Source organism: Borostomias antarcticus (genome assembly GCF_949987555.1).
Source record: "Borostomias antarcticus genome assembly, chromosome: 6".
NCBI lineage: Eukaryota > Metazoa > Chordata > Actinopteri > Stomiiformes > Stomiidae > Borostomias > Borostomias antarcticus.
The window spans coordinates 24,619,780-24,643,529 of record NC_140239.1 but is presented as its reverse complement, the minus strand read 5'-3'; the positions used below and the strand labels follow the sequence as shown (position 1 = coordinate 24,643,529).

General features: G+C 44.4%; 1 protein-coding gene across 2 annotated transcripts; it reads left to right on the top strand.

The window, feature by feature from the left end:
- The first annotated feature begins 1,819 nt into the window (after positions 1-1,819).
- On the top strand, positions 1,820-19,011 carry map3k7 (mitogen-activated protein kinase kinase kinase 7). Of its 2 annotated transcripts, none has more exons than XM_084440254.1 (18): positions 1,820-2,034; positions 2,834-2,970; positions 3,333-3,443; positions 3,533-3,598; positions 3,738-3,783; positions 4,276-4,414; positions 5,200-5,324; positions 6,392-6,520; positions 7,001-7,131; positions 7,309-7,390; positions 7,486-7,616; positions 9,145-9,295; positions 10,212-10,292; positions 12,536-12,603; positions 13,502-13,604; positions 14,890-14,951; positions 15,630-15,745; positions 16,321-19,011. In XM_084440254.1, exons 2-18 carry the CDS (start codon positions 2,884-2,886, stop codon positions 16,499-16,501), a joined length of 1,809 nt encoding a protein of 602 aa, XP_084296380.1. In that variant the 5' UTR covers positions 1,820-2,034; positions 2,834-2,883; the 3' UTR covers positions 16,502-19,011. The 2 variants fall into 2 exon arrangements, with proteins under 2 accessions (XP_084296380.1, XP_084296379.1); XM_084440253.1 differs by having other exon boundaries at positions 5,200-5,328; positions 6,396-6,520.
- Positions 19,012-23,750: the final 4,739 nt, after the last annotated feature.

Here is a 23,750-nt window from a genome sequence, read left to right as displayed (position 1 = left end):
CATCGAAATGAAAATGTCACACGCTTCCCTCAGTTGTACCCTCTTAAAGCCTGAGCTGAGAAATGATCATAGAAGACAATGAGACAATGGAGGCCTTATCATTGGGATCTGTGAGGGGGCCTGTATGAGATGGCAGCATGGCACGGAGAAGGGGTGCTGTGCTGGTCCCTCAGCCCACACACACTCTGGGCCACTTATCAAGCGTGATGTATCCGAGCCCATGTGGAACAATCCGGAAAGGTCACTCTCAGCTGGTCTCGCCACTCAGCAGTCAATCTATGTATGGGTAAACAGCAGCCACCAGCTGTGCAGGGGCAGAGCAGCTTTGTCACCTGGCAGCCAGGGGGCCTACCAGTCTGATTCAAATCAACTCTGTGAAATAGAATAGAGAGCTCTCAAATAACAGTCTATTGTGCTGACTCCCAGATAAAAAAAGAACCCTGAATTATCTATCAATATGGCACATTGTATTTGGGGCTTTAAATCTGCCTTGCTCTAATAGACCTATTGGTTACAACTTCCATTCAGGCGGGCCTGTTTGACTCACAGGGCTATTCTAGTGGGTACTCAGCTTCCTCAGACTGCCGGCAGAGCACCTCAGACTAATACTAATTAGTCAGTGGGACTATTTTTCATCTGATTTATTTAGTCTGTCAAATATATTCAGCGTAAATGAATGGAGCATTTAGATAAAGTTAAAATGATTTAGCAAAATGACTGCACAGTGGTCCCTGGTGCCTGCAGTGTTTACTTGTCGGGCTGCTGGACTGGGTTTTGCTCTACTTACGGAAAATGATTCCTGTGAATATTTGCAAAGAGTGGTGTTTTTTTCCACCACTCTAATTAAACAATGTTAGTCTTATTGAGGACATAGATATCCATAATGCCAACCTAGAGAGCTGGTGTTACCTAAAAGCCATAAACAGAAGACAAATGTTCATCAGCTGCAAGAGTGTTATGCAATCTATCTTGAGACTTATTGGAGGTAACAGATTATTTCCACCATAAGAGTGCTGACACTAACATAAGGATATTAATGAACATATTCTAATTGTGTGAGATCTATTCATATAACCTAATGCCTGAAGTGTACCTGGCTGGTTTCACATGTTACTCCATAATGGGAGTAGATAACAATCAGGCCAGACCCAGGAGGGAAGCCTCCCGTTGGAAGTACACCAGCAGCACCCTGTGGTCTGAAAAGCCCATTACACACACAAACACGCGCGCACACACACACACACACACACACACACACACACACACACACACACACACACACACACACACACACACACACACACACACACACACACACACACACACACACGACCTCTTGGATTGCTAGATCACCTGCATGATCAGTAGCCCAGGTTACAGCCAAATTTAGGTTGATCAAGTGGGATTTTGTGCTTTCAGTTGTGCAACTACCCCTGAAGTCCTTATTTCAGTACAGGTAGTCCCAGCTAGAAGATAGTTTCAGTTTGCTTTGCAAAAGTCTTTGTGCCTACATCATTAATCCACTGAGAACTGTAGAAGTAGGGCATGCGAATCCAAGTTCTAAGCTACTTTGATACATACAGTAATAGACAGTAATAGAAATAACAGAAGCCTTAATAAAATAACATTGGGTCATATTCACAGCGGTACAAATGCCTTGAGGCTACGTTGAAATGATGACTGTAGTTCAACAGTGTGTGGGATCTGGTACAGTAGCAGTTGCAACCCCACAGAGCACAAAGCTGGTGGTGCCGCCGGCTGTGGGAGGGATCACGCACTTCCTGGGGGATGGTGAAGCTGCTGCCAGCGACAGTGGGGGAAAAGCTGAAGTGTTGCTAGCCAGCTAAAGCTACCTATAGCTAGCTATCATGGAAGCGGAGTCGTCATAAAGTTATGTCTGCTTGTCAAATGATTAGAAAAAGGCACAGTTGGAAAGAGGACACTTTTCTTCGGTTCCCCACACGTGAATAGAGAAAATCACCCCATGTCTCGAGCCAGCATTGCGCCCGTGGAGTTCACAGATTGCGGAGACAGGTTGGTAGCTACTGTAGCTAGCTTGCGCTACTAATGGTGCGTTCGTTTGTGGTCGGAGGTGGCAAGTCGCAAGTGGCAAAATACCTACCTCCGACCTGTGTGCATTCGAGCTATATACCATTATATCACAGTTACCTAGTTATATCTAGTGCATTCGAGCAACTGGGGGCTGAGAAACATATCCGAATTTGCGAAGAGGAAGTGCGAGTTCATGCGGTGTTTTATTTAATAATTCCTAGTAGCAAGTCGCAATTTGCCACCTCCCAGTTATAAACGAACGCATCATAACCTTAGCTAGAGCTAACCAACCAGGCCAGCTAGCTTGCGTTGGCTAGCAAGAATAGTTAGCTAGGGTTGCTAGGTTAGGTAGCTATCTAGCGGCCTGTGGAGCTGCCACTGGAGGTGTCAGTCCTGAAGTTGTTACTGCCACAGCCACCCAAGCAAGCTAGCAAAAAAAAGTGACAATAAACAGGCTGGCATTGTTGTTGATATTCATAATGTGATAGCCAGCTAGATATGTAGAAATGTCACTAGTAGCTCTCAGTTTCTGCTGCTGTTGTTGTTGTTGTGGTTGTTGGCTAAGCTAGCTATCTATCTGGTATCATACCTGAGCAATGGCTGGCAACTGAACTATCCATGCAAGCTAGTATTTAGCAGCACAATCACCCTGTGTCTTTTTCATACTTGTTCGTGGAAGTTAAGTGCAAGTCACTTTTCCTGAGAATGCTAGCTACTGTAGTTATGCGTGTCTGGAACTATAGCTGGGTAACGTTAGCCAACTAATCTTTGTTTTCCTCAGTCTTTTTTATTAGCCAATGAGAAGATAGCCAGCTAGCTAGCAAGCTAGCAATGTCTTTGCCATCTGCCGATATGCTCGAAACTCCACCTGGTTATCCCTTTGAAGAAATCGATTATGTGGATATTGAAGTTGAGGAGGTAAGTAATTTAGAGATGTAATATCTAGCTATAGTAAACAATAGTGTGTCTCTGACAGCTGTCATAGATATGATTGAAGTTCTCACACACATTGCCTATCATTGGGAAGCATGCTAGTTCTAAATACTCACTTTGTAACAGAACAATAACTACTGAACAAACGTTGTCCACTACACAGGATATGCAGATGCATTCCATTGCCTTAGAGACTTTGTAACATATATATTATACAACAAGTATACCTAATCATTAGCATCTATTAGTTATTACTAGACACAAATAAAAAGTGTGTATTTGTTAGTGAGAGAGGGCGAAATCTTAGTAAGAAGAAGCCATGTATATTAACTATATATTTTTTCCAGGTGGTGGGGAGAGGCGCCTTTGGTGTTGTCTGCAAGGCAAAATGGAAAGGCAAAGATGTTGCAATCAAGACCATAGAGAGTGAATCTGAAAGGAAAGCCTTTATAGTTGAGGTATGATTATTTTGCTGCCACCCCCAGTTCCCCACTCAGGGCTGGCAGACTGTGATATATAATTATATCTACATCTCTCTCTCACCTAGCTGCGACAACTTTCAAGAGTTAATCACCCCAACATTGTCAAGTTGTATGGCTCTTGCAACAATCCAGTAAGACGTTTATGTCATTAACGCTACTTCAAAATATCTCATTGCTGTCATCACAGCCCTTTTATGGTGCCATTAGAATACCTATGTGTGTGTATCAGTATGTATGTGATTATTTTCTCATACACAATGTCCTACCTAGGTCTGCCTGGTGATGGAGTATGCTGAAGGGGGGTCTTTGTATAATGGTGAGTCTCATTGCAATAAAAGACTTACATTGCATGTTGTTGAGTGGAGCAATAGTGTACTCCTATGGCCACCTAATAACAACACTTCTGCAAAATCTAAATTCGCTAAAGAATTCTTCCTATTAATATGCCTATTTATTGGCATGTGTAGCATTTAAGCCTGGTCTTATTTCTGAAAATTGGCTAGTCCACTCTCTGCACAGTGGCCTACACATAAGGAAGTGTACTGCTCAAGCACTTTACCCTCCTGTCGTCATTCCCCTGAATATCAATCAAAGTGGCTCTCAGGTTTCCTGTAAGCATAACTTTGATGTTATTCAATGGTTGATTTCATTCATAAGCGAATGTGTAGGCCTACCCTCTTAGAGGTAAGTATGTGTGGATGTGGATGGAGTCGGACAGCAAATGTGTTATTTGCAGTCTCTATGGAGGTATGTGTGTGTGGTGTATTTGAGGAGTCTGTGCAGTAGTGACTGTGTTCTCTGTTCACAGTGCTGCATGGTGCTGAACCTCTCCCCTATTACACTGCCTCCCATGCCATGAGCTGGTGTTTACAGTGTTCCCAGGGAGTCGCCTATCTCCATGGCATGAAACCAAAGGCTCTCATTCACAGGGACCTCAAGCCACCCAAGTATGCTCCTCCTCACCTCTCACTCTCATGTCTCCTGTTTCACTGCAGACAAACTGCCTTGTATTCCCACTCAGGGTTCCATCCAGTAGCATGTTTAATGTTGTAGCTACATAAGCACTAGAAAGTCTTGGCTACAGTATCTGACTTTGTGAAGCGAAATAGCAAAGGTCTTTGCACAAAATGGAAGTCATCTTCCATTTCTCTGTCGGGGTCTTATTTTCTGTTCCTCTCTGCCCTTTCCACCCCATTTCTGTTGGTTCTGGGAGGCCTGTTTTATATAGTGTTACAGATGGAGGAATAACATGGCTGTACAGGCTACAGAGGTTATTTATTGGGCTCTGACGGGAAAAAGTCCCTGGCAGAGATCTATGAGTGTGACCAGCTGGTCTATTTCCTAGAGAGGTGTCCTGGAGTTACTGGGAAGAACTGGGTCACGCTGGGTCATGCTGGGAAGAACTGGGTCGTCAGACCACCCGACCACACCGAATGCTGTTCAAAATCTGCCATCCAGTGTTCAAAAGTGTCGGTTGCCAGACCTCTGTGTTTGTATTGCTCTGCTTCTTTCAATGAGGTCTACTACATATTATTTGTATAGACTGGTTTTATCTGAGATACGTCCCTGCCGTCAAACCAGTGCAACACTCTCCAAAGTTTTTTTTGATAATGAGGAATTCTTGCATTGAAGCCCAGGTATTTTCAGTCACCATTCAGGTCTAAGCTACCTAAAGTAAAGAGTGTGACATGAAGTGGGCCTTTTTGAGTGGATGTCCGTTTGCTTGTTCCAGCCTTCTGCTTGTTGCTGGCGGCACCGTGCTGAAAATATGTGACTTTGGAACAGCGTGCGACATTCAGACCCACATGACCAACAACAAAGGAAGTGCAGCGTGGATGGCCCCTGAGGTGTTTGAAGGCAAGTATGAGCCGCATGGCAGAGCGTTCGCATCGCAGAGCCAGAGATGCCTGGATGACGGCATCTCAGAAGCACAAATCAGTCTGCCGAAGCAGCAAATTTAGACATGGCAAACAAAGTGAAGCCAGTTATGACAGATTGCAAAACAATAATATTAGTTCCATATGTTTTTTTTGTTTGTTTGTTTTTTTTAAACCCATTATTGCGTCCTTTCAGTATTGTGTTCTCAGGAATTTCAGTCAGTTTGCGATTACAGTAAATGTAACCCCTGATTGAATGTAACTGTGGTAATCTTTTAACATTTCCCCTTTGACTTTGTCAGCACCTCGATCACAGAAAACTAATTGCAAACAACACTTCTGAGTTGCTCTGTTCTCAATTTGTAGCCTACAATAATTATTCAGTCTTGCTGTCATTTTTTTGCTCCCAATTATCTCTAGTGATAAATGCCACTGATTATATGTATTGAGAAGAAAATGGAAAGATGCAATTCAAACAGTTCCATTAGCCAAGAGAGATTGGAATGTTGTTTTTGTCTACATTCCGATGGTAGTCAACATTCTTCTTTTTTCCCTTTTTTTACAGAGCATATTAATCTTATCAAGGGGGTCAGAAGAAAACACGATTTAGGAGATAGTCATTATTGTGTTTGCTTAGGGAGTAACATGACTCCTCTGCAATTTAACATCTAGCCTTTGCCCCTAGAATGAGCCCCTTCAAATTTCAATTGCATTACTTAGAAAGGTTATCAAAAGGTCGCAGCACAGCAACTTTTAAGTGTGTACTGTATGTGTGATGAGCACTTTAATTCTGCAGTAATAGGCACGATAAATGAAGCATGTCTTGCAGTCCTCGGCCAAATTACCTCCTATTTTTCATGGTATTGAAGGCGCAGACCAGATAAAAGCTCCTGTGCCTTACCAATCTCATGCCCCCCCATTCATTTTAAACACACCACAGGGGATTACTTTGTTCAGTCAATCACCTTCTATATGTCAAGCCACATCTTATTTCTCTTTCTGTTTTAAAGACCTTGAATGATTGTGTGTGTTACTCTGTGCTTTTAGGAAGCAATTACAGCGAGAAGTGTGATGTGTTCAGCTGGGGGATCATTCTCTGGGAGGTGATCACTCGCAGGAAGCCCTTTGATGAGATCGGCGGACCAGCCTTTCGCATTATGTGGGCCGTGCACAACGGTGAGTCCAGGGAGGGGAAGAGACGGCCGGGGAGAGAAAAGGAGGTTGGGGGGGGGGGGGGCGGGGGGCTCAGGGAGTCCAACGCAGCGCTGACATGTCAATCACCCCGGCTCCCAGAGCATTCTGCCCAGCCGGGCACGGTGGGAGATTAAATGAGTTTAGGGACTCGACGGCGAAGAGCGTTTAAAAGATACACTCGGCCGTGTACAGCCGCGCTCCACGCCGTCCCCCCACACGCAGGCAGATGGAGCGGAATGCTGATGGGTGACAGTGAGAGAGCGCACCTGGGGACAGACCACTGCGCCCGTCTATCTGGCACAACCCCCATCCATCATTACCGCCGAGGGGCTCTCCGTAATAGACCTTTGCACAGTTGTGGGTGTCGCTGTATCAGTCAAATTGTTGCTGATGACGGGTTTTAGTGTAACCCTTACCATTGAATTTGACTTATTACTGTCTGATCTTTGTGTTGATGTTCAGGCACCCGCCCGCCTCTCATCAAGAACCTTCCCAAGCCCATCGAGAGCCTGATGACTCGCTGCTGGTCCAAAGACCCCTCCCAGCGGCCCTCCATGGAGGAGATAGTCAAGATCATGACTCACCTTATGATGGTAATAATGAATCCTGTCACCATGATGAAGGGGTATCATCAGTACTCTTTTCATTCTGCTGTGTTCTTCTACTGCTCTGATGGACAGCAATGTTTTATTTAACCTTTACTGAGACCTGTCCAAGATGGCGGCAAACAGTAACATATAGAAGTACGTTTCCATCATCTCTTTCTACAGTACTTCCCAGGGTCTGAGGAGCCGCTGCAGTACCCCTACCAGTATTCAGATGAAGGACAGAGTAACTCGGCCACCAGCACAGGTACAGTAGTGCAACAACAGCTACCTGGGAATAAAACAGTTTAGACATCAGTTGACTCTTAAACTGGAAAACTGTTACTCCCTGGGATTCGACAGGTTCCTATGTGGATTACACTTGCACCAGCACTAGCAACAAGAGTGACGCAAACATGGAGCACGGCGACTCGCAAGGGAGCAACGACACTATCAAGATCACGCCTCAGTTTGCTCCTCATTTCAAACCAAAGGTAACGCTGCTTCCCACACCTGCTGAATTGGCAGTCTCTGCCTCAATGGCTAGCCTGAAAAACCTGTCAGGTGGAAAAACAGGAAACGTAGGGGAAGGGATAGATTGATTCCTAGGGGGGAAATTGTTGTGTTACAACAGTAAGCATGATCAGGACTTGATACAAATGTACAGTAAGTATACAAAATATATAAAATCACACCCTGGTTGTGAAGTAAGCGGTGCAAGAGCAATCTCTACTGCCCTCTGCTGGTGTTCAACAGTATTGGACGTGTTAAAACAAAGGATCTCAGTATTGAATCTCATGCTATGAACGTCACACACACTGACAGACACACATATTACTTATAGAAGCGGCTGCACCGCTTAAAAATTATGTACAAAATCTAAATAGAGGGAAATACAATAAACAGTAAATAAGCGTAAGGAACCTCGATGCAAACTTGAAAGTGCCCTTATATATATATATATATATATATATATATATACATAGAGATTACAATTTTAAGGAAAAACCTGAATAAATGAGTGGAGAAGCATAACAGATGCTTCCATATACTGTAGTGTACTGCATGATACAATTAAGCAATTAACATCCTATTATCCTCTCTGGCATGTATAACAATGCTGAGGAGGCCCAGTTGACCTTGATTTTGGATCAAGTTGGCAAGAGGAAAAGATCGAAGTGACTTAAGAGGGTTCATTGTTGGGGCACAGATGGCAGGAGCTTCAGTCACAGACTGCTGAACTGGCAGTATTTCTACATTCATCTAGTATTTCAATAGGATCAGGGACTAAAGTGGCATCTGTAATTCGATTCAGATCTATGGGAAAGACATTAGTATAGCAAATTGTGGTCAAAGGCGCACATTGAATGATCTTGTGCATTAGTGAAATATGTAAGGTAAAAAGAAATGGTGAATGGACTGTACTTATACAGTGTGGGGGGCATTTTCCTGGCATGGTTTGGGCCCACTTGTCCCCTTAATGGGAAGGGACACTGCAAATAAATACAAAGTTATTCTGAGTGATCACCTTTATCCTACAATGAAACATTTCTTTATCCTGACGAGAGTGGTCTCCTCCGGGATGACAATGCCCCCATCCACAGGGCACGAGGGGTCACTGAATGGTTTGATGAGTATGGCCATAGCCAAGTCACCAGCCAACCACCAACCCAATTGAACACCTATGGGAGATTTCGGACTGAAGTGTTAGACAACTCTCCACCACCATCATCAAAACTGAGGGAAATGAGGGAATATCATTTGGAAGAGTGGTGTGCCATCCCTCCAGTGCTAGAGTTCCACAGACTTGTAGAAACTATGCCAAAGCATAGCTGCCTTTACGCTTCCTATTAAATCTTTTGCATCAGAGCTAAGAGAGTGCGGCGGCCTTCATTAGTTGCAGGCTCGTAGTCACTCCTCACTAAGACATGTTCAATATATATATATATATATATATATATATATGATATTACTGTATGTGGTGAGAGATTGGCAGTGTTCTTTCTTTGGCTATGCTTACAGGGAGACCCATTGCGGGCTAGTCTGCCTCTGTCCAGAGGGGGCAGTGTGGAGAGCCTGTCGGGGCGAACCCAGTGCCTGGCCGCCTCCGACAGCAAAAGAATGAGCGCCGACCTGTCTGAGCTGGAGCACAGGATGTCATTTGCACCTTCAGGTAATGTCAGAATCTGCACCCCCACACACCACAGCTTAGAAATATGAACCTGGAGAAGCACACCGTCGTAAATAAACAGTAAGTCACATTCACCTAGACACACGCGCACCCCTTGGGTATTGCCTCATAAAAAGGCCTGAGAGATATTGCGCCGAATGCTCCTGGCATTGTGTAGGAGTTGCACGTACGGTGCTGTTGCATCAGCTACTGAGGCGTGTTTCATGGAAAGACCTCTCATCCTATCTGCTGTCCCCTCGCGAGTCAAGTCCCATTTCATCTGCTTACATCATTCCCAAGGTGATGCCTCTTCGTATAAGCGCTCCATACGCCCCTCAGCATCGAGTTGCATTCTGGCCATGGTGCCAATCATCTTCCCTCCTTCACATGAGCTGAGGCTCAAAGAGAATGTGTCATATTCATTCCTGTCATGTCCAAATGAACCTTCTGAAGCTTTCAAATACTGTAATGGCTGTTTTTTCATTTATTTGAGGTGAATCCTCTCCATGTTTAAAGCAATTTCAGATTCGATAGGTCCTCTGTCTGCAGTTTCCTCAGCAAGGAGCACAAATGTGATTCTAAGCCAAACTAAATGAACTGAACGTTTATCTGAAGCTCTGTCGGTGTGTATAAATATTCTGTTTGTGTAACAGCTTGGAAGCCGAACGTCTGTCATGTTTGTCCTGAGGTTCCCTGTGCAATGCCCGTAGCCGGCTGTCAGACAAGCCCTCGCAGGCCCTGGAATGGACTGGGGGTGCATGATGCCCTTGCATGTATGTGCTCTGCATGCGTGTTGTTGGAGGCGGCGGGGAGCAAGGAAGCCGCTCGTTCGTCCAGACGTTCATGTCCGGCTCTGGACCCTGTCTATAGTGTGCATGCCTTTGTACGCAGCTGTGTGTGTGTGTGTGTATTTTTGCAGCACGCCCCCCCTATAAAAGAGGCCACCGTAAAACGGCGTCATATGGCACCATTCTGGACGTTCCCAGGATCGTCGTGACAGGTACCAGCGCGGCCCTCCCGGTGCCTGGATGTAACTGGCTTGACTCAAATCAGCGTGTTGCTCTGCTCTGCTCTGCTCTGACATGGCCCTCTAGTGTCTGTTACTCCGGGTCATTAACAACACACTGCTCGTGCCAATCGGCCCTTAAACACTTCCAATCAGCCTTAACTCAAATCCAGTTCTTCCTATGTGTGTTTCCTACCTGGTGGGATAAACCCCTTTCACCAGTGATATCCTGTCTCAAATGAAGGTCTGTTGAATGATTTGATGAATGATAAACCCGGAGTAATGGACACAGAGTTCTGTTTACCTCTGTCCTTTGTGGTTTGATTAAGGGGCATGAGTTTCCGTCTTTCATTTTCATTCATTTCACCTTCTAGCCTCAAGATGCTGTTTGAGCCTCTTTAAATCTCAAATATTATCTTCTTTATATTCAATCCATGGACCTTTTATGTCACCGCTGCCCAAACATTAAGACAGCGCAGTTGATTTAGGCCACAGAAGGCTCTATGCAATCAGCATCTTGATCTCAGAGCGGGGAAGTGGCTGCGATAAGACGTATAACTCATGACCCCGCCTCTCCTTTGTCCTTCTTGCTTGACTGCAAATCACACCGAGAGAAGTACTGCGTACGAGTGGCGTGGCGCTCTGGATTTAAGCACGTCCTTGCCTTTCATGCATAGAGGACGTTGTGAAAGCTTGGCAGTTCTTTTTTTTTTTCTTCAATCTTTACATCCATTAACTTTGTAAAAGTCACTTTGATTAATTTCGCTCGCATTGAGGGTCAGGGCTATTATTACCAGCAGAGATATGGATGAAGGAAATGAGGACAGCACTGGATATCACAAAAAAAGGGCGTCTATTAGGAGCTGCATGAGACGCGTTGAATGAGCGCCTAATTAAATGCTCTGACTAAGTGAGTCAGCTGACGTAAGCTGTTATTAAAAGTATGACACAGTTGCAGCTGCATGTGCACACCTGTGTCAGTCATTTACACGGTTTAATTTTGTCCTCGTCTCGATTTAGTCTCCATCCAATTAGCGTGAAGTTCCAGATTGGCATTCCAATTACAAATCCTTTCCATGTTGCCTATAATTCATTTTCGTCTAAAGAGTGTGACTTAGGCCTTTTTGAACAGAGCATTATTCCATTTGGGATCGCCTCACTCAATAGCAGACAAGGGCTTATCTCTCTAAGACGAGCATTCATTCTGTAAAAAGAAGGTATCTTTAGAGAAACAATCACTGTGGGGACAAATGAGCTCATGTTTCAATCCAACATTCAGTGAATTGTTTGTGTGTGTGTGTGTGTGTGTGGTGGGGGGGTGTCTTGCCTATTCCTTAGCTATCTATAGTGTGTTTGTTGTATCTTAAATGTATCCCCTTTAATGTTCTATATATATACTGTACAACCTGTCTTGTCAGGAATGAAACACGAGTAGAACAACTTAGGAGAATTATAGGACCTAGAATAATAATATTACTGTAGTTAGTTTCCACCTTCATGTGCCTGATATTGTAGAAGTTCACGTGGTTTTGTGGGATTTGATAGCAATGAGTGGATAGAAGGTGGAAACACCACAATGCTCTCATAGCTAGATAATCCCCAGCAGGTGTTATATCGTGATCCTCAGACAGGAAGATGTGACTGCGCAGACATTGTTGAAGTTATCCTACATTTAGCAGCCAGCTGACTGGAACCTTTCCTGTTATTCGGAAGATACAATCAGGTATCTGCAGGACAATACAGGACAGGGCAAGGCCTGCTACAGAGTCACCCAGGACCCCCGGCTCGTTGGCCCTGTCTGTCTGAGGCCCGTGCCCGTGGTGTATCGGCCCTGAAATAGCACAGCCTTGACCGCCCCAACCCAAACAAGCAGATCTGCACGAAAACACATGTGGCGCGAGCCACGGTAGCTATTCATGTGGTAGGCGTGGTGCGTGCGTAATCCGCGTCTGTGCGCGCGTGTCGTCGGCTGTGCCGCGGTCACGTTACGGCCGTGCCGGAGCACATGTTGACAGGCCAGGGAGTCGGGGGGCGGGGGGGGGGTTAAATCTCTGCAGCTGTCCCCCCCCCCTGTGTGACTCTCACTGCGGAGCCCCCTCTTCCCGGCAGACACACGGGACACAGACGCGCAGTCCCCCCTCGGAGCCGCGGGTCTCACGCCGCTCTCCTCCCCTCCGCTCTCTCTCTCTCTCTCTCTCTCTTTCCCTCCTCTGTCGCTCTCTCCATCCTCTCCACAGCCACCTCGGAGCAGCAGAGGCGCAGGTCCGTGCAGGACCTCCCGGGGATAGGCACAGAGTCCGGCCAGGTAAGCCGCAGTCCACGCCGGGCCCAGTCGGTCTACGCCGCCGCCGCCGCCTTCACAGGGAGCCGACGAGACCGTTCACGAGTCTGCTCACTCTTCCGCTCAAGTACCGTAGAAGGTAGTCGGTTCTCTCTTTTCCCTTTTGTATCCCGTGGCGCGGCACCGATTCGGCACTCCCTGCGTGAATTGCTTTGCGTTTCTGAGTGACGGTTCATGGGGTGGGACCGGCCTCTCAACGGGACTAGATGCATGCTCTGTTAGGAGAGAGGTACCCTGGGGATTATGTCGGCCTACAGGATGTATCAGAGCAGCGTTTGATATGTCACGGTTTTGGAAGATGAAGATGTTTCAGGTGTAGGAAGAACATCCCTTCTAACCCCGATGGACAACCTTCAAATAAGCCCCCCCGGTCAGAGAGCTTCCTCCTCCCATCTTCCTCAACCCGTTTCTGTTCGTTGAAGGGCACATGTTCCCTGGTGCTGTGCAGTTAAGCTACAAAGCAGCAAAGTTCACTCCAAGTTTAGGAAGAAAATACATTACGAGGAAGAGAATAGATCAATATTAAATGATTTGTCTCACTCCTTTTGTAAATTGAAAATGAGCGACGGATATCTGTGGCGATCAACTTGGGAATGGCCGTCACAGTAGCTCGATGGTATTTGGTTGATATGTGATCTCGCCAGGCTCAGCCGTGTTTCTTACATGCGAGTGATACAACCACAGACTGTTTTTTAAGCGTTGTGTTGTATTACAGCACACTGACTTAGAGAGAGTACAGTTCTGTTTCCATCTGAAGCCATGTGACAACAAACCTTAGTCAATGTTGCCTGACAGTTGAGACCCCCCTCCGGTAGCCCCTGATTGGCGGTTGTGATGATTTCACCGTGTTGTGCTCTCACAGGGGAGCAGGAACAGCAGCAGATCCTCCAGTCCCAGTGTGAGAATGATGCCACCTGACAAGAACAGCAACAGAGGCTACAGCTTCTCTCCTGATGACCCCACAGGTAGTCTCGCTCACACACACACACTCACACACACTCACACACTCCGTGTCTCATTGTCACCACTGCAGTAGTATACTGATAGATTGTGTCTAATTTTCGTTGTGGAAGTGCACTCAAAATTAAGGGTGGGCATCACAGGGTAACTCACGATACGATAGCCTTAGGATATTTTGCCACGATATCTGTTATCTTTTATCACGATATCTGTGTTAAATGAAGAACAAATACATGTACAGTACCACTATGAAGGCAAAAAGATAGGAATTATGTTTTTTATTCATTCACTGCAGCATTGTTGTCGCAGGTTGAGGTGAACAATGAAACAAACAATACATTACATCTTTCTTACTCTTAGCTTGGTGTCTCTAACACACACACACACACTGACTGCAACTTGTCCATGTGTGCCGGCCATCATTGATAAGAGAAGAAAGGTCCGCACAATGTTTAAATAGCTCCCAAAGTGATTTAATAAAGCACAATGTTTCGGCCAGCATGGCTTTCTTCAGGTGCAAAAGGCCACACCAGCTGAAACGTTGTGTTATATATATTTTTGGTCGAGCACCTGTTACTGTTCATTCTTGGATGTGCATGCATTTCTCTGCTGCTGTCTGCCATCATTCCAATATAAAATAAAGTGCTAAAAGGCCCTGAGAGCAGGAATTAAAATGTTTAAAGGAAGTACTTGTTACTCCCCGGAAAAATCTGCGCTATCCGGCAACGTGTATCGATAATCGCAAGAGGCCACGATACGATGATCGCGGTATTGATATTTTGTCCCACCCCTACTCAAAATGGGCATACATTTTGAACGATGCCCAGGAGGAAACCTACAGCATTAGCTAGTTATCTCATCGACTTAGAGTACAAAGTCCTCAGCGTTTAGCAACATAGTCCAGCCTGTCGCTGAGCTTTACGCTTGCACGGCTGTGCGCCAGGAAGACTAGAGAGCACTGGGAACAAAGGAAGGTTGAATTTAACAACAGGTTTGATTGAATGAAGTCGTCGTCTCCCAGCCGGGGCTGCAGAGTAACGGATGGTGGAGTAAATCACTCGAGCAGCTCCGCAGACATTACGTCATCGTCATCAATGATTTAAGGCGCTGGGCTCCCGTCACCCTAGGAAGGACTGGCGGGGGGGGGGCAGTGGCTATTTCTGTTGAAGGACTTCTGGTGACTATTGATAACCGTGCCCACCAGACTCCAGCCCCCCCGCCCACCCCCGATGCTGCTGTCAGAACAAAAACAAACTGCCTCTCTCTCTCTCTCTTGCGTCTCATGTCCAGATACCAACGGCTCAGACAACTCCATTCCGATGGCATATCTCACCCTGGATCACCAGCTGCAGGTAAGGGATCCCCCCCCTGTCTCCACAGTCCTGCTCTTGGAGTGCAGCACTGTCTTGCATCCCATGTTACATCCTGTTCTGCGCCTGCTGATGTTAGCACGCTTTTTAAGCTATATTTTACCCTGGCTCCAGCCCCTGAATCGCACGCCCACTTTAATTTAACTTCGAAATGTGATACAGGGTCTGGAAAAGCTCTTGTTCAGAGTGATTTCCTGATCAGTGTCCTTTGAATGCGATGTCAAATGGTGATTGGTTAAGGAATGAACTAATTCACTGAGGAACCCCTCTTCGGCAACGCCCACCTCAGAAAACGGCTGCAGTAGGAGCTTGTTCAGGCTGATTAATGAAGTGAAAGGAAATGGCAATTGAGTCTGAGTGTCAGGCTGTATTTAGCTATATTTCAGATTTTTGTTGGTCAGACATTCAGATTTTCTGCCCGTCAAAGATGATTTGAAGGACACAATTCAGATTTTAATTAAGTTGGGAGTAATCCTGGTTTCAAGATGAGAAAAGGGTACTGTCTACAACGCGGGATGTCCATATATACACGTTGACAAAGTCAGTGAAACATTTAGTGTATTTTTAAAAGCTCAGACGATTCTGATTGCCGATATAAATATGTCTAACTAGCTATAAGCTCCTAAATCAGTTAATGACACCATGCACGGTTATTTCCAGCCCCTCGCTCCTTGCCCCAACTCCAAAGAGTCCATGGCTGTGTTCGAGCAGCACTGCAAAATGGCCCAGGAATACTTGAAAGTGCAGACCGAAATCGCCTTGCTGATCCAGAGAAAGTAAGTGAACATGTCCTCACGGCATTTCAGCTACAGACGCAGACACTGAGGTCATATTTCGTCGTTCATTTTGAACTTGTAAAGGAGACTTGCCATGCTGTCCAATGTGCAATCCTCTGTATCTGTATCCTCCGTATCTGTGCAACCAAGGGGACTTCACGTCTCCTTATATGAAAGCTGGGCAAACCTAGCAAGCACCTCCATATTCAAGAGCCTTCAGGATGGAAACGTGTGTTTGAAACGTGGGTGTCTGGATGAGTACGCAGAAATCCAAGACAGACAGCCGTCCTAAGCTGTGGAAGTAGGGCATCGTGGAACAACTGGTTCTGTTTGACTAACAGCTCATCTCATATTTATAGACCATGACTTGAGTGAGGGATCTAACATTGTTTGTGGAATCAGTGTTTTCACACAAGCTGTTCAATGGCTGCCAGCAGCCTCTCAGTGGCCTCTCAACGTGTCAGGACTGCTTTCCTTCATCTTCAGAAGTCGAGAGTATCCCTCTGCCCTCTATCTGCTCATTCTCTGCCTTGCGTCGTTATTTTCCTCACTGCTCCGTTCTCTTGCGTCTGCAGGAAAGAGCTGATCGCCGAACTGGACCAAGATGAGAAGGACCAGCAGAACACGTCCCGTCTGGTTCAGGAGCACAAGAAGCTGCTGGAGGAGAACAAGAGCCTGTCCACATACTACCAGAAGTGCAAAAAACAGCTGGAACTGATCCGGGCCCAGCAACAGAAGAGACAGGGCACCTCATGATGGCCCTTGTACGCCCTTTCACCACGCCCCACCCCCGCCGCGCCCCGCCCTGCCACGCCCGCGGTCTTGCTTCGGAGACTCATAGACTGGCCCCGTGTTTCATGCCCTCCCCTGCCACACACACACACACACACACACCTTTGTTGGATTTCACACTATCCCCCTACTCCTTGGCCCTTGTCAACCGACCCCAGCCTGGACCCAGCTGCCCCTTGTCCTGTAGGCTCCAGAGGGTCTTGTTTCCCCTTGTACTGTAGAGAGACCTGCTTGACTGTGTTCCTGCATGCTATAAGCTGGCTCTTACCGGCCCGCTGATTGGCTGGTTGGATATGACACTATATATATTTTTTGTCTCCAATCCAGTCCAGTCCACAAGTGCTCTGGGGGTTGATTTGGGAGCAGGCAGTACAGTGTGTGTTCTCTCAAACCCCTCCCTGAGTTCCCCATGGGCCACCGAGGGTGTCCTTGCGAATGTGAATACCAAGACGGCTTTTAGACGAAAAAGTGTGAATTATGTGCAGAATTTCCTGAGAATGAGATGTTTTTATGAATTGTGAGTGGAATCTGTTTCAGGCTTATGTTTGAGGCTTAAAGGAGTAGTAAAGGGAAAAATCATGTTTAGCCCTGTTTTAAGGTTACTTATGATCATATACAATGGTTCAGATCAAAAAGTTGACAAAACTAGCACTTTTGAGAAAGTTGATAATTGCTCTACCACCGTTTAGGTCATACAATGGATGTGGGTGGGCACCGTGAAAAATCATTCAAAAACATGTTAAACTCGATTTCAAAGACAAGAAGCTCACCGAGGGGGTAATTGGTGTCCGTTGGTGTTCTGACATCAAATTCGCCGCAAAGTATGAATCCTGTAGGGTTTTATTGATCGTTTTATGAAATCCATTGACTTGTATTGACACGACCGTTGTAGATGCGTAGATCAATCCACAGAGAGGATTCAGGAAGCTGAACTACTTACGGTAGCTATTGTTATTGTTCAAGCGGAGGTTTACACACGTATGTGCTACGACTAAAATGTTCTATGCTAAATATTTTAAAAAGCCTTTCCAGATTAACTAGAATCTTACTTTATGGCGAGTTTCTTGTCTTTGAAATTGAGAGTTTAACATGTTTTTTGAATGATTTTTCACGGTGCCCACCCACATCCATTGTATGACCAAAACGGTGGTAGAGCAATTATCAGACTTTCTCAAAAGTGCTAGTTTTGTCAACTTTTTGATCTGAACCATCTCAACCATCTTTACTACTCCTTTAACTTAGTGTGTTTGAACCTGTTTATGCAAAAAACAAAATCCACTCTTACATCTTTGTGTGTAGTTATCACCTTCTTATCCCCTTATTTGTTGACGTGAGCATGACCCCGTAGAAAGACCTTAACCTGTTGACCTGTCTGACAGTATTTGATGTATGTTGTATTCATTTTAATGGGGGATGTATTTTAGATACTGTATGCTTTTTACATCCATTACATGACACTGGCTAAAAGAGGAATGATGTGAGGATAGCTTGTTATCTATCTTGTACCTCTACTGGTGGTAAACTGGGTTTGCCCTTCATCAAGGATACAATATTTATCATCTGCTTTCATTATCTCAGCAAAAATCAGGCCTTTTATTCCCCAAACTTATTAAGGAATATGTTTGGGATCGAAAGGCCCAACATTTTTATTATGACTTCAGTATTCTTTTGTGTTTGATGTTTTGTCTTTTTTATTCAGTAGCTGACTTTGTATGATAATTAAGATATAATTTTTCCATTAGGAATTATACCTTTATCTGGTATGGTAATGCAGACATATACAGTACAAGAATGAGAGGCCTATCCCTCCATATATATTTTGTTTGTTTTTAGTTCACATGTTGCCTTAGAATTTGATTGCTCGCATTTTAAGTACCTGACAGGTTTTCTGCTTTATTAAGAAGAGAGGGGAAAAAAAGTGTTCACTCACACCTCATGTAATGTAATGGACAGTCAGGGGGAATGGTGTTTTGGAAGGATGTGCGTATTCCTCAGTCTCCCAGGGAGCAGAATGTCAAATGTATGATGTCATTGAATGAATGATGTCATTATGCCGCTAAGGTGATCATAATCAATCCCGTGATGGCCTTTCAAGGACCGATCCTTTTACTATCCTTTTAGCTTTTACGTTCCCATGTGGACAAAAATGCAAGAGACACTACAGCAAAGTGAGGATTAGACATGATCTTACTTTCAACGCGGCTCCTTGTTCTGTTTGACCAGACCTGACTTGGCCACAGTCCCTCAGAGGTTTTGCACAATCATATGGTTTTACTGGTCACATGTATAGTAACTTGCAATTGAAGTCTTCTACTTTTACCTTTCGATGTCAGGGAAAGACATCTGGGTGTTAATTTACTGCAGTGAGTTTTACCCCTATTTTTCACTCTTAAAATTGTTTTCATTAGATGAATTTATTTACCATTTTACTGTTTTTGATGTTTCTTAAACTATTGGGAACATGTATGTGGCAGAGAGGGAGATGTCATGAAATAAATTGAACAATGAGAAGTTCAACTGCCCTTGTTTCTGTGTGTTTTATCTCATCACAGGTGGGAGATGACCAGGGGGCCTGTCTCATGGGAACCAGAGCATCTCATTTCTCAAGGTATCAGGGCAATATTTAGGCTTTCCAAGTTGCAGACTGGTTCACTCATCGTCACATGAGCGCTGTTTCAAACCACCTCTGCTACATCAACGTCATACTGGGGCACTGCACACACAAACTGCACCTGTCCTCCCACTGTGGTGTCATGTTACATTTTGGCCAGGAGATGGCATACATGATCTAGACACGTTTAAGGTCCTCTGTCCAGGAACTCTGGCTGTTTTTCACAGACAAAGAAACTCAGTTTTGTTAGCTTTTATCAATAGAGGGGAATAAACCTGATCCTTATATGATGATACATGGCCCAGGTTAACCTAGTTTATTGATAGTGTGAATGATTGTTCTTTTGAAATGAGGCAGTGATGTATTTAGGACGGAACAAGGGTCAGTTACACAAATCAACAACAAATCTGGTCAGTTTAGCCTTTGATATTGCTCAGCTAATGATCTGATTTCTCTTTCAATGGTGAGGTGTTCCTACCTGGAGGTGTACGTTTCACTTTAGAAAAATCTCCATTCTGCTGACAAAGGGTTTGTTTTCATCCTTACAATGGGTTGTCTATTTAGTACGTCTTTGAAGTTGACAGCTAAATAGGGCACAATGAATCACTTCATTGAGGAGAAATGATGTCATCCTCCTTCAGCCAGGTATTGTTTGCTCTGGCCTGCCCATGTTGAACTGTTGAGCTCAGTTGAAAATAGGGAACTAAGCATATTGTTTCCAGCTATCCTGTTCTCAGGAGGAGGTTCTCATCAAGCGTCTGTTGTAGCAGAGAGGAAATGGATCATGAAGGCCTGTGTGTGACCAAGAAAACAAAACGGGTCTTCACCTGCATGTTGTGCTAGGTATTGGTACTGGTTTCCAGATGCCACATTTACGAAAATGGTAATGAATCTGTTGTTATAATAAACTGTAGGACAAATAACATTTATATTACGTGTAAACAGATGCATGGTGCCGTCAAACTGCTGCTTACACACAACTTTCCTTTTGTACACAACCATAATGTGTGTGTTTGTGTGTGTGTGTGTGTGTGTGTGTGTGTGTGTGTGTGTGTGTTTGTAGCCTACTTCTTGTTGGCAGTGCAACATGCAAGTGAAGATATGTTATAATTACATTAAATGTGAGTATATTTGAAGTCACTCATGGTGCACGGAAAAAAAACTACTAGAGTAGAAGTCAATTAATGTTTGGAGGCAGCATCATTCATCTTTACTCTCCCTGAAAAGGAAAGTTAAAGTTTCATTTGAAATGTGCATTCGATTTTATCTATCGCATGGTAGCCATGGAAACTGGGTGACATAAATAGGCTAGAAATGGAAGAGAGATGTTGCAGTTTTTAATAATGGACAGAATTTGGGTCATAATATCTTGTATGTTGGTCTATAAATTGCTCTGTGTGCCAGATTCGTATTCCATTAATCTGTATGAATCCCTGGTCGCCCTTCAGAGTGCCTGTGGGTTATTATTTAAGAACTTGTTGAGTTCTCTTTTACAGATTCAAAGGCATTATTAAGAAAGATGTCTCCTGTCTCCAGCAATGTTCTCTTTGTGTATTTTCTGAGAATCTTCAATATGAGAATGTAAGTAAAACAGATTTATTAGGACAGTTAATTAAATTCGGACACACTTTTTCCACAGAAAAGAAAGTGTCTAAGATTTCTCATGCCATCTATTTATTTATTTATTTATTTCAGGACATTATATTTTCATAATAGTTTACAACGTAGATGCTCATGTTTCTCCATTCAGAGAATGGAGTCTATATTTAGATGGATGCAAATGAAGACAGGGAAGGATTGTTGAGGTACCATCTCAACACCTTGATTCCACAATCAAACAGTCCTGAGATTTTTACTGCTGTCTTCTGGGAAATCTGTATTACCTCTACCCCAGCGACAGCGCAGGGCGAGAGGTAATGTTTTCGGTGGCATGCGTTTGTGCGTGCGTGTGTGTTTGTCTGTTAGCAGGATTATGATTATGGAAAAACTACTGGACTGATTTTCACGAAACTTGGTGGAAGGGTGTAGCATGGTCCACCTTAGAACCCATAAAATTTTGGAGCAGATCCGAAGCACGGGTCGGGTCCACGAGCCGCCCAAACACAGCCGGACTGGCCATTCACCTCCATTCATTTTTGGACTATGATTACACAAAAACTACCAAACCAATTTTTATGAAAATCGGTGGAGGGGTGTATTGTGGGCCACCACAAATTGAACCCATTCAATTTTGGAGCAGATCTTAATCATGGGCCAGATCCACGAATGAAAACAAAACTTAGAACGAAGCCAGATTCCTGTGTGGGGTGCTAGAGACACGGGGTTTGGACTGGGGTGTGCGGGGGAGAGTCCAGAGTGCACCGAATTGCCCCCCGCCGGCAGTGACCCGAGGGGGGCGCCACAGAGTCGGCCAAATACAGCCACCTATTCACCTCCAGTAACTTTTACCTCTGCCACAGCGAATCATGGGGCGGGTCCATGAGCTGCCCAAACACGGCCCAGACGGCCATTCATCTCCATGCATTTTTTGGACTAGGATTACGCAAAAACTACCAGACTGCTTTTCATAAAACTCAGTGGAGGGGTGTAGCATGGGCCAACGTAGAACCCATTCAATTTTGTCGTGTACAGAGCCATGAAATGCATTCATGGGCGGAGGTCTGTGCTCTCTGAGCACCATGTCTAGTTTATTTATAATAATAATAATAATAATATAAACCTTTTATTGATGAGGAGGTAGATTTTGTGTTGTTGTTGCTTTTACTGCGCTGCGCCTCCCTGGGCGTTGTTTTGGTATGGCAAGGTATGGGTTTCTAGCCAAATGTTAAAAGGAAATACGTTTTGTCATTTTTTGTGATTTTATCCGCTCAACTCAACCTCCCGGCTTCTCCTCACTTTTAGTACACCTCACCACCCAGCCTATAGATGCAAGTGTGTAATGCAGCTGCAGTTGAACTGGGAGATAGAATTTAATCGTTGTCTGTTATTCTCATTAATTCAGGCGGGACAATTTCAAATGTAGTATTCACGAACAATGTTGTGTCAATATGAACACGTGCTATGCTAGTTCTGAGTTATTTGAGTTATATGAGTTATATGTGTATATATTTGAGTTATATGAAAAACGTTTTGTTTTTCAACCTAAACAACCTATGGTGTTTACAGGACGACTTCAGAGCTTGGTAAGCATTAAACCATGTAATTCCTGAACTTGAAATCCACGTATATCATACTTTTTAGAGTTTTTCGAGTGTGCCCATAGCTAGCAACGAGCCAGGGTGCGCGCGCCGACGTTATTGACAGAACTCGGTAGGCTACTGCACAAAACAGAAATATTTTAACCTGTACTAGTCAGATACATGCCAGGGAAGCCAGGAATAGGCTAAACATGAAATTTAGTGTCCTTAACCTTTAACCCGCGACTGTGAAGCTAGCTACTTAATGGGTATGTCAGCCTATTCTCAATGATTTCACTAGTTTCAGTTGTTGACCCCTGTAGCCTACTGGGGCCATGTAACACCAACTTTTGTCTGAGTAATATGTTATATGAATAATAAGCATGTTTTGATACTGTCCTCCCACTTTCGCTAGGTGACTCAAAATATGCCGCAAGGGCGAAAAAAAAGAAAATGACATCCGGTCGTTAGTCAGAGGGCAACAGGGACACAGGTGAGTTCACGGTCGACAGCGCACCATTCAGTTCAGAATGTGTTTATTCTGTTGAACACACAGCCTACCTTAAAACTAACCTGACGCGCCAAAATGGTTATAGCTTCGCAAAACGAGAGAACCAGATGAGCTCTCGAGATCAGGATGGTCTCACGAGGCTAGGAAAATTGGCTATAAAATACAAGTTACTGTAGTTATCTTGTTTGTTCATTAATGTTACCTAAAATGTATGGAAACAACTCACCAAGATATACTATTGATGTAATGTGTACGGTTTGTACGTTTACATGCTTCAAATACTCTCCAAGGAGTTTCCGAATGGGTATTCGAATACTTTTCCTCAAAAACAGTTAGCCTTGGTGTTTCTGCAGTTCCAAATGGATCCCGTAGGTGGCAAAATGGTATAATAAGGCTATAGGCCTACCGGTGATCAGCAATTAAGAAAGTAGGCTAGCCCAAGTTCAAATGTGCAAGGCATGATGTTTGAAAAGCTGAAACAACAACACCAGTCACTTTCACAGCTATTTTTTATACAACGGGTAGCTCTGTTGATTTGATTGATTTATTTGATTCAGGGACATTGTACATTAATCAACAATTGTAATTTTTTTTGTAAATGTGCCAGGATTAGCCAACTAATTTTCACCTGTTGTCCCTGGCCTGATGTTAAAGCAGCTCTGACCTTTCAATCTGATTGGTTGAGCCGTTGTATATGTACAATATGCCACCTGTAAAGCCTTACAGTTCTATATGAATTATTACTGTGCCGCATGTTCTATTCTATCCTTGTGTAGCAAATAATGTGTCAGTATCATTAGCATCTAGAGAGCAGCAGAATCCCCACACTCATCGGATACATTGCTAATGTTTTGTGTTGGTATTCTAGGATACCCCTTGTTACAATGTCCTCCCTGACGGTGAAAGGCACAGACA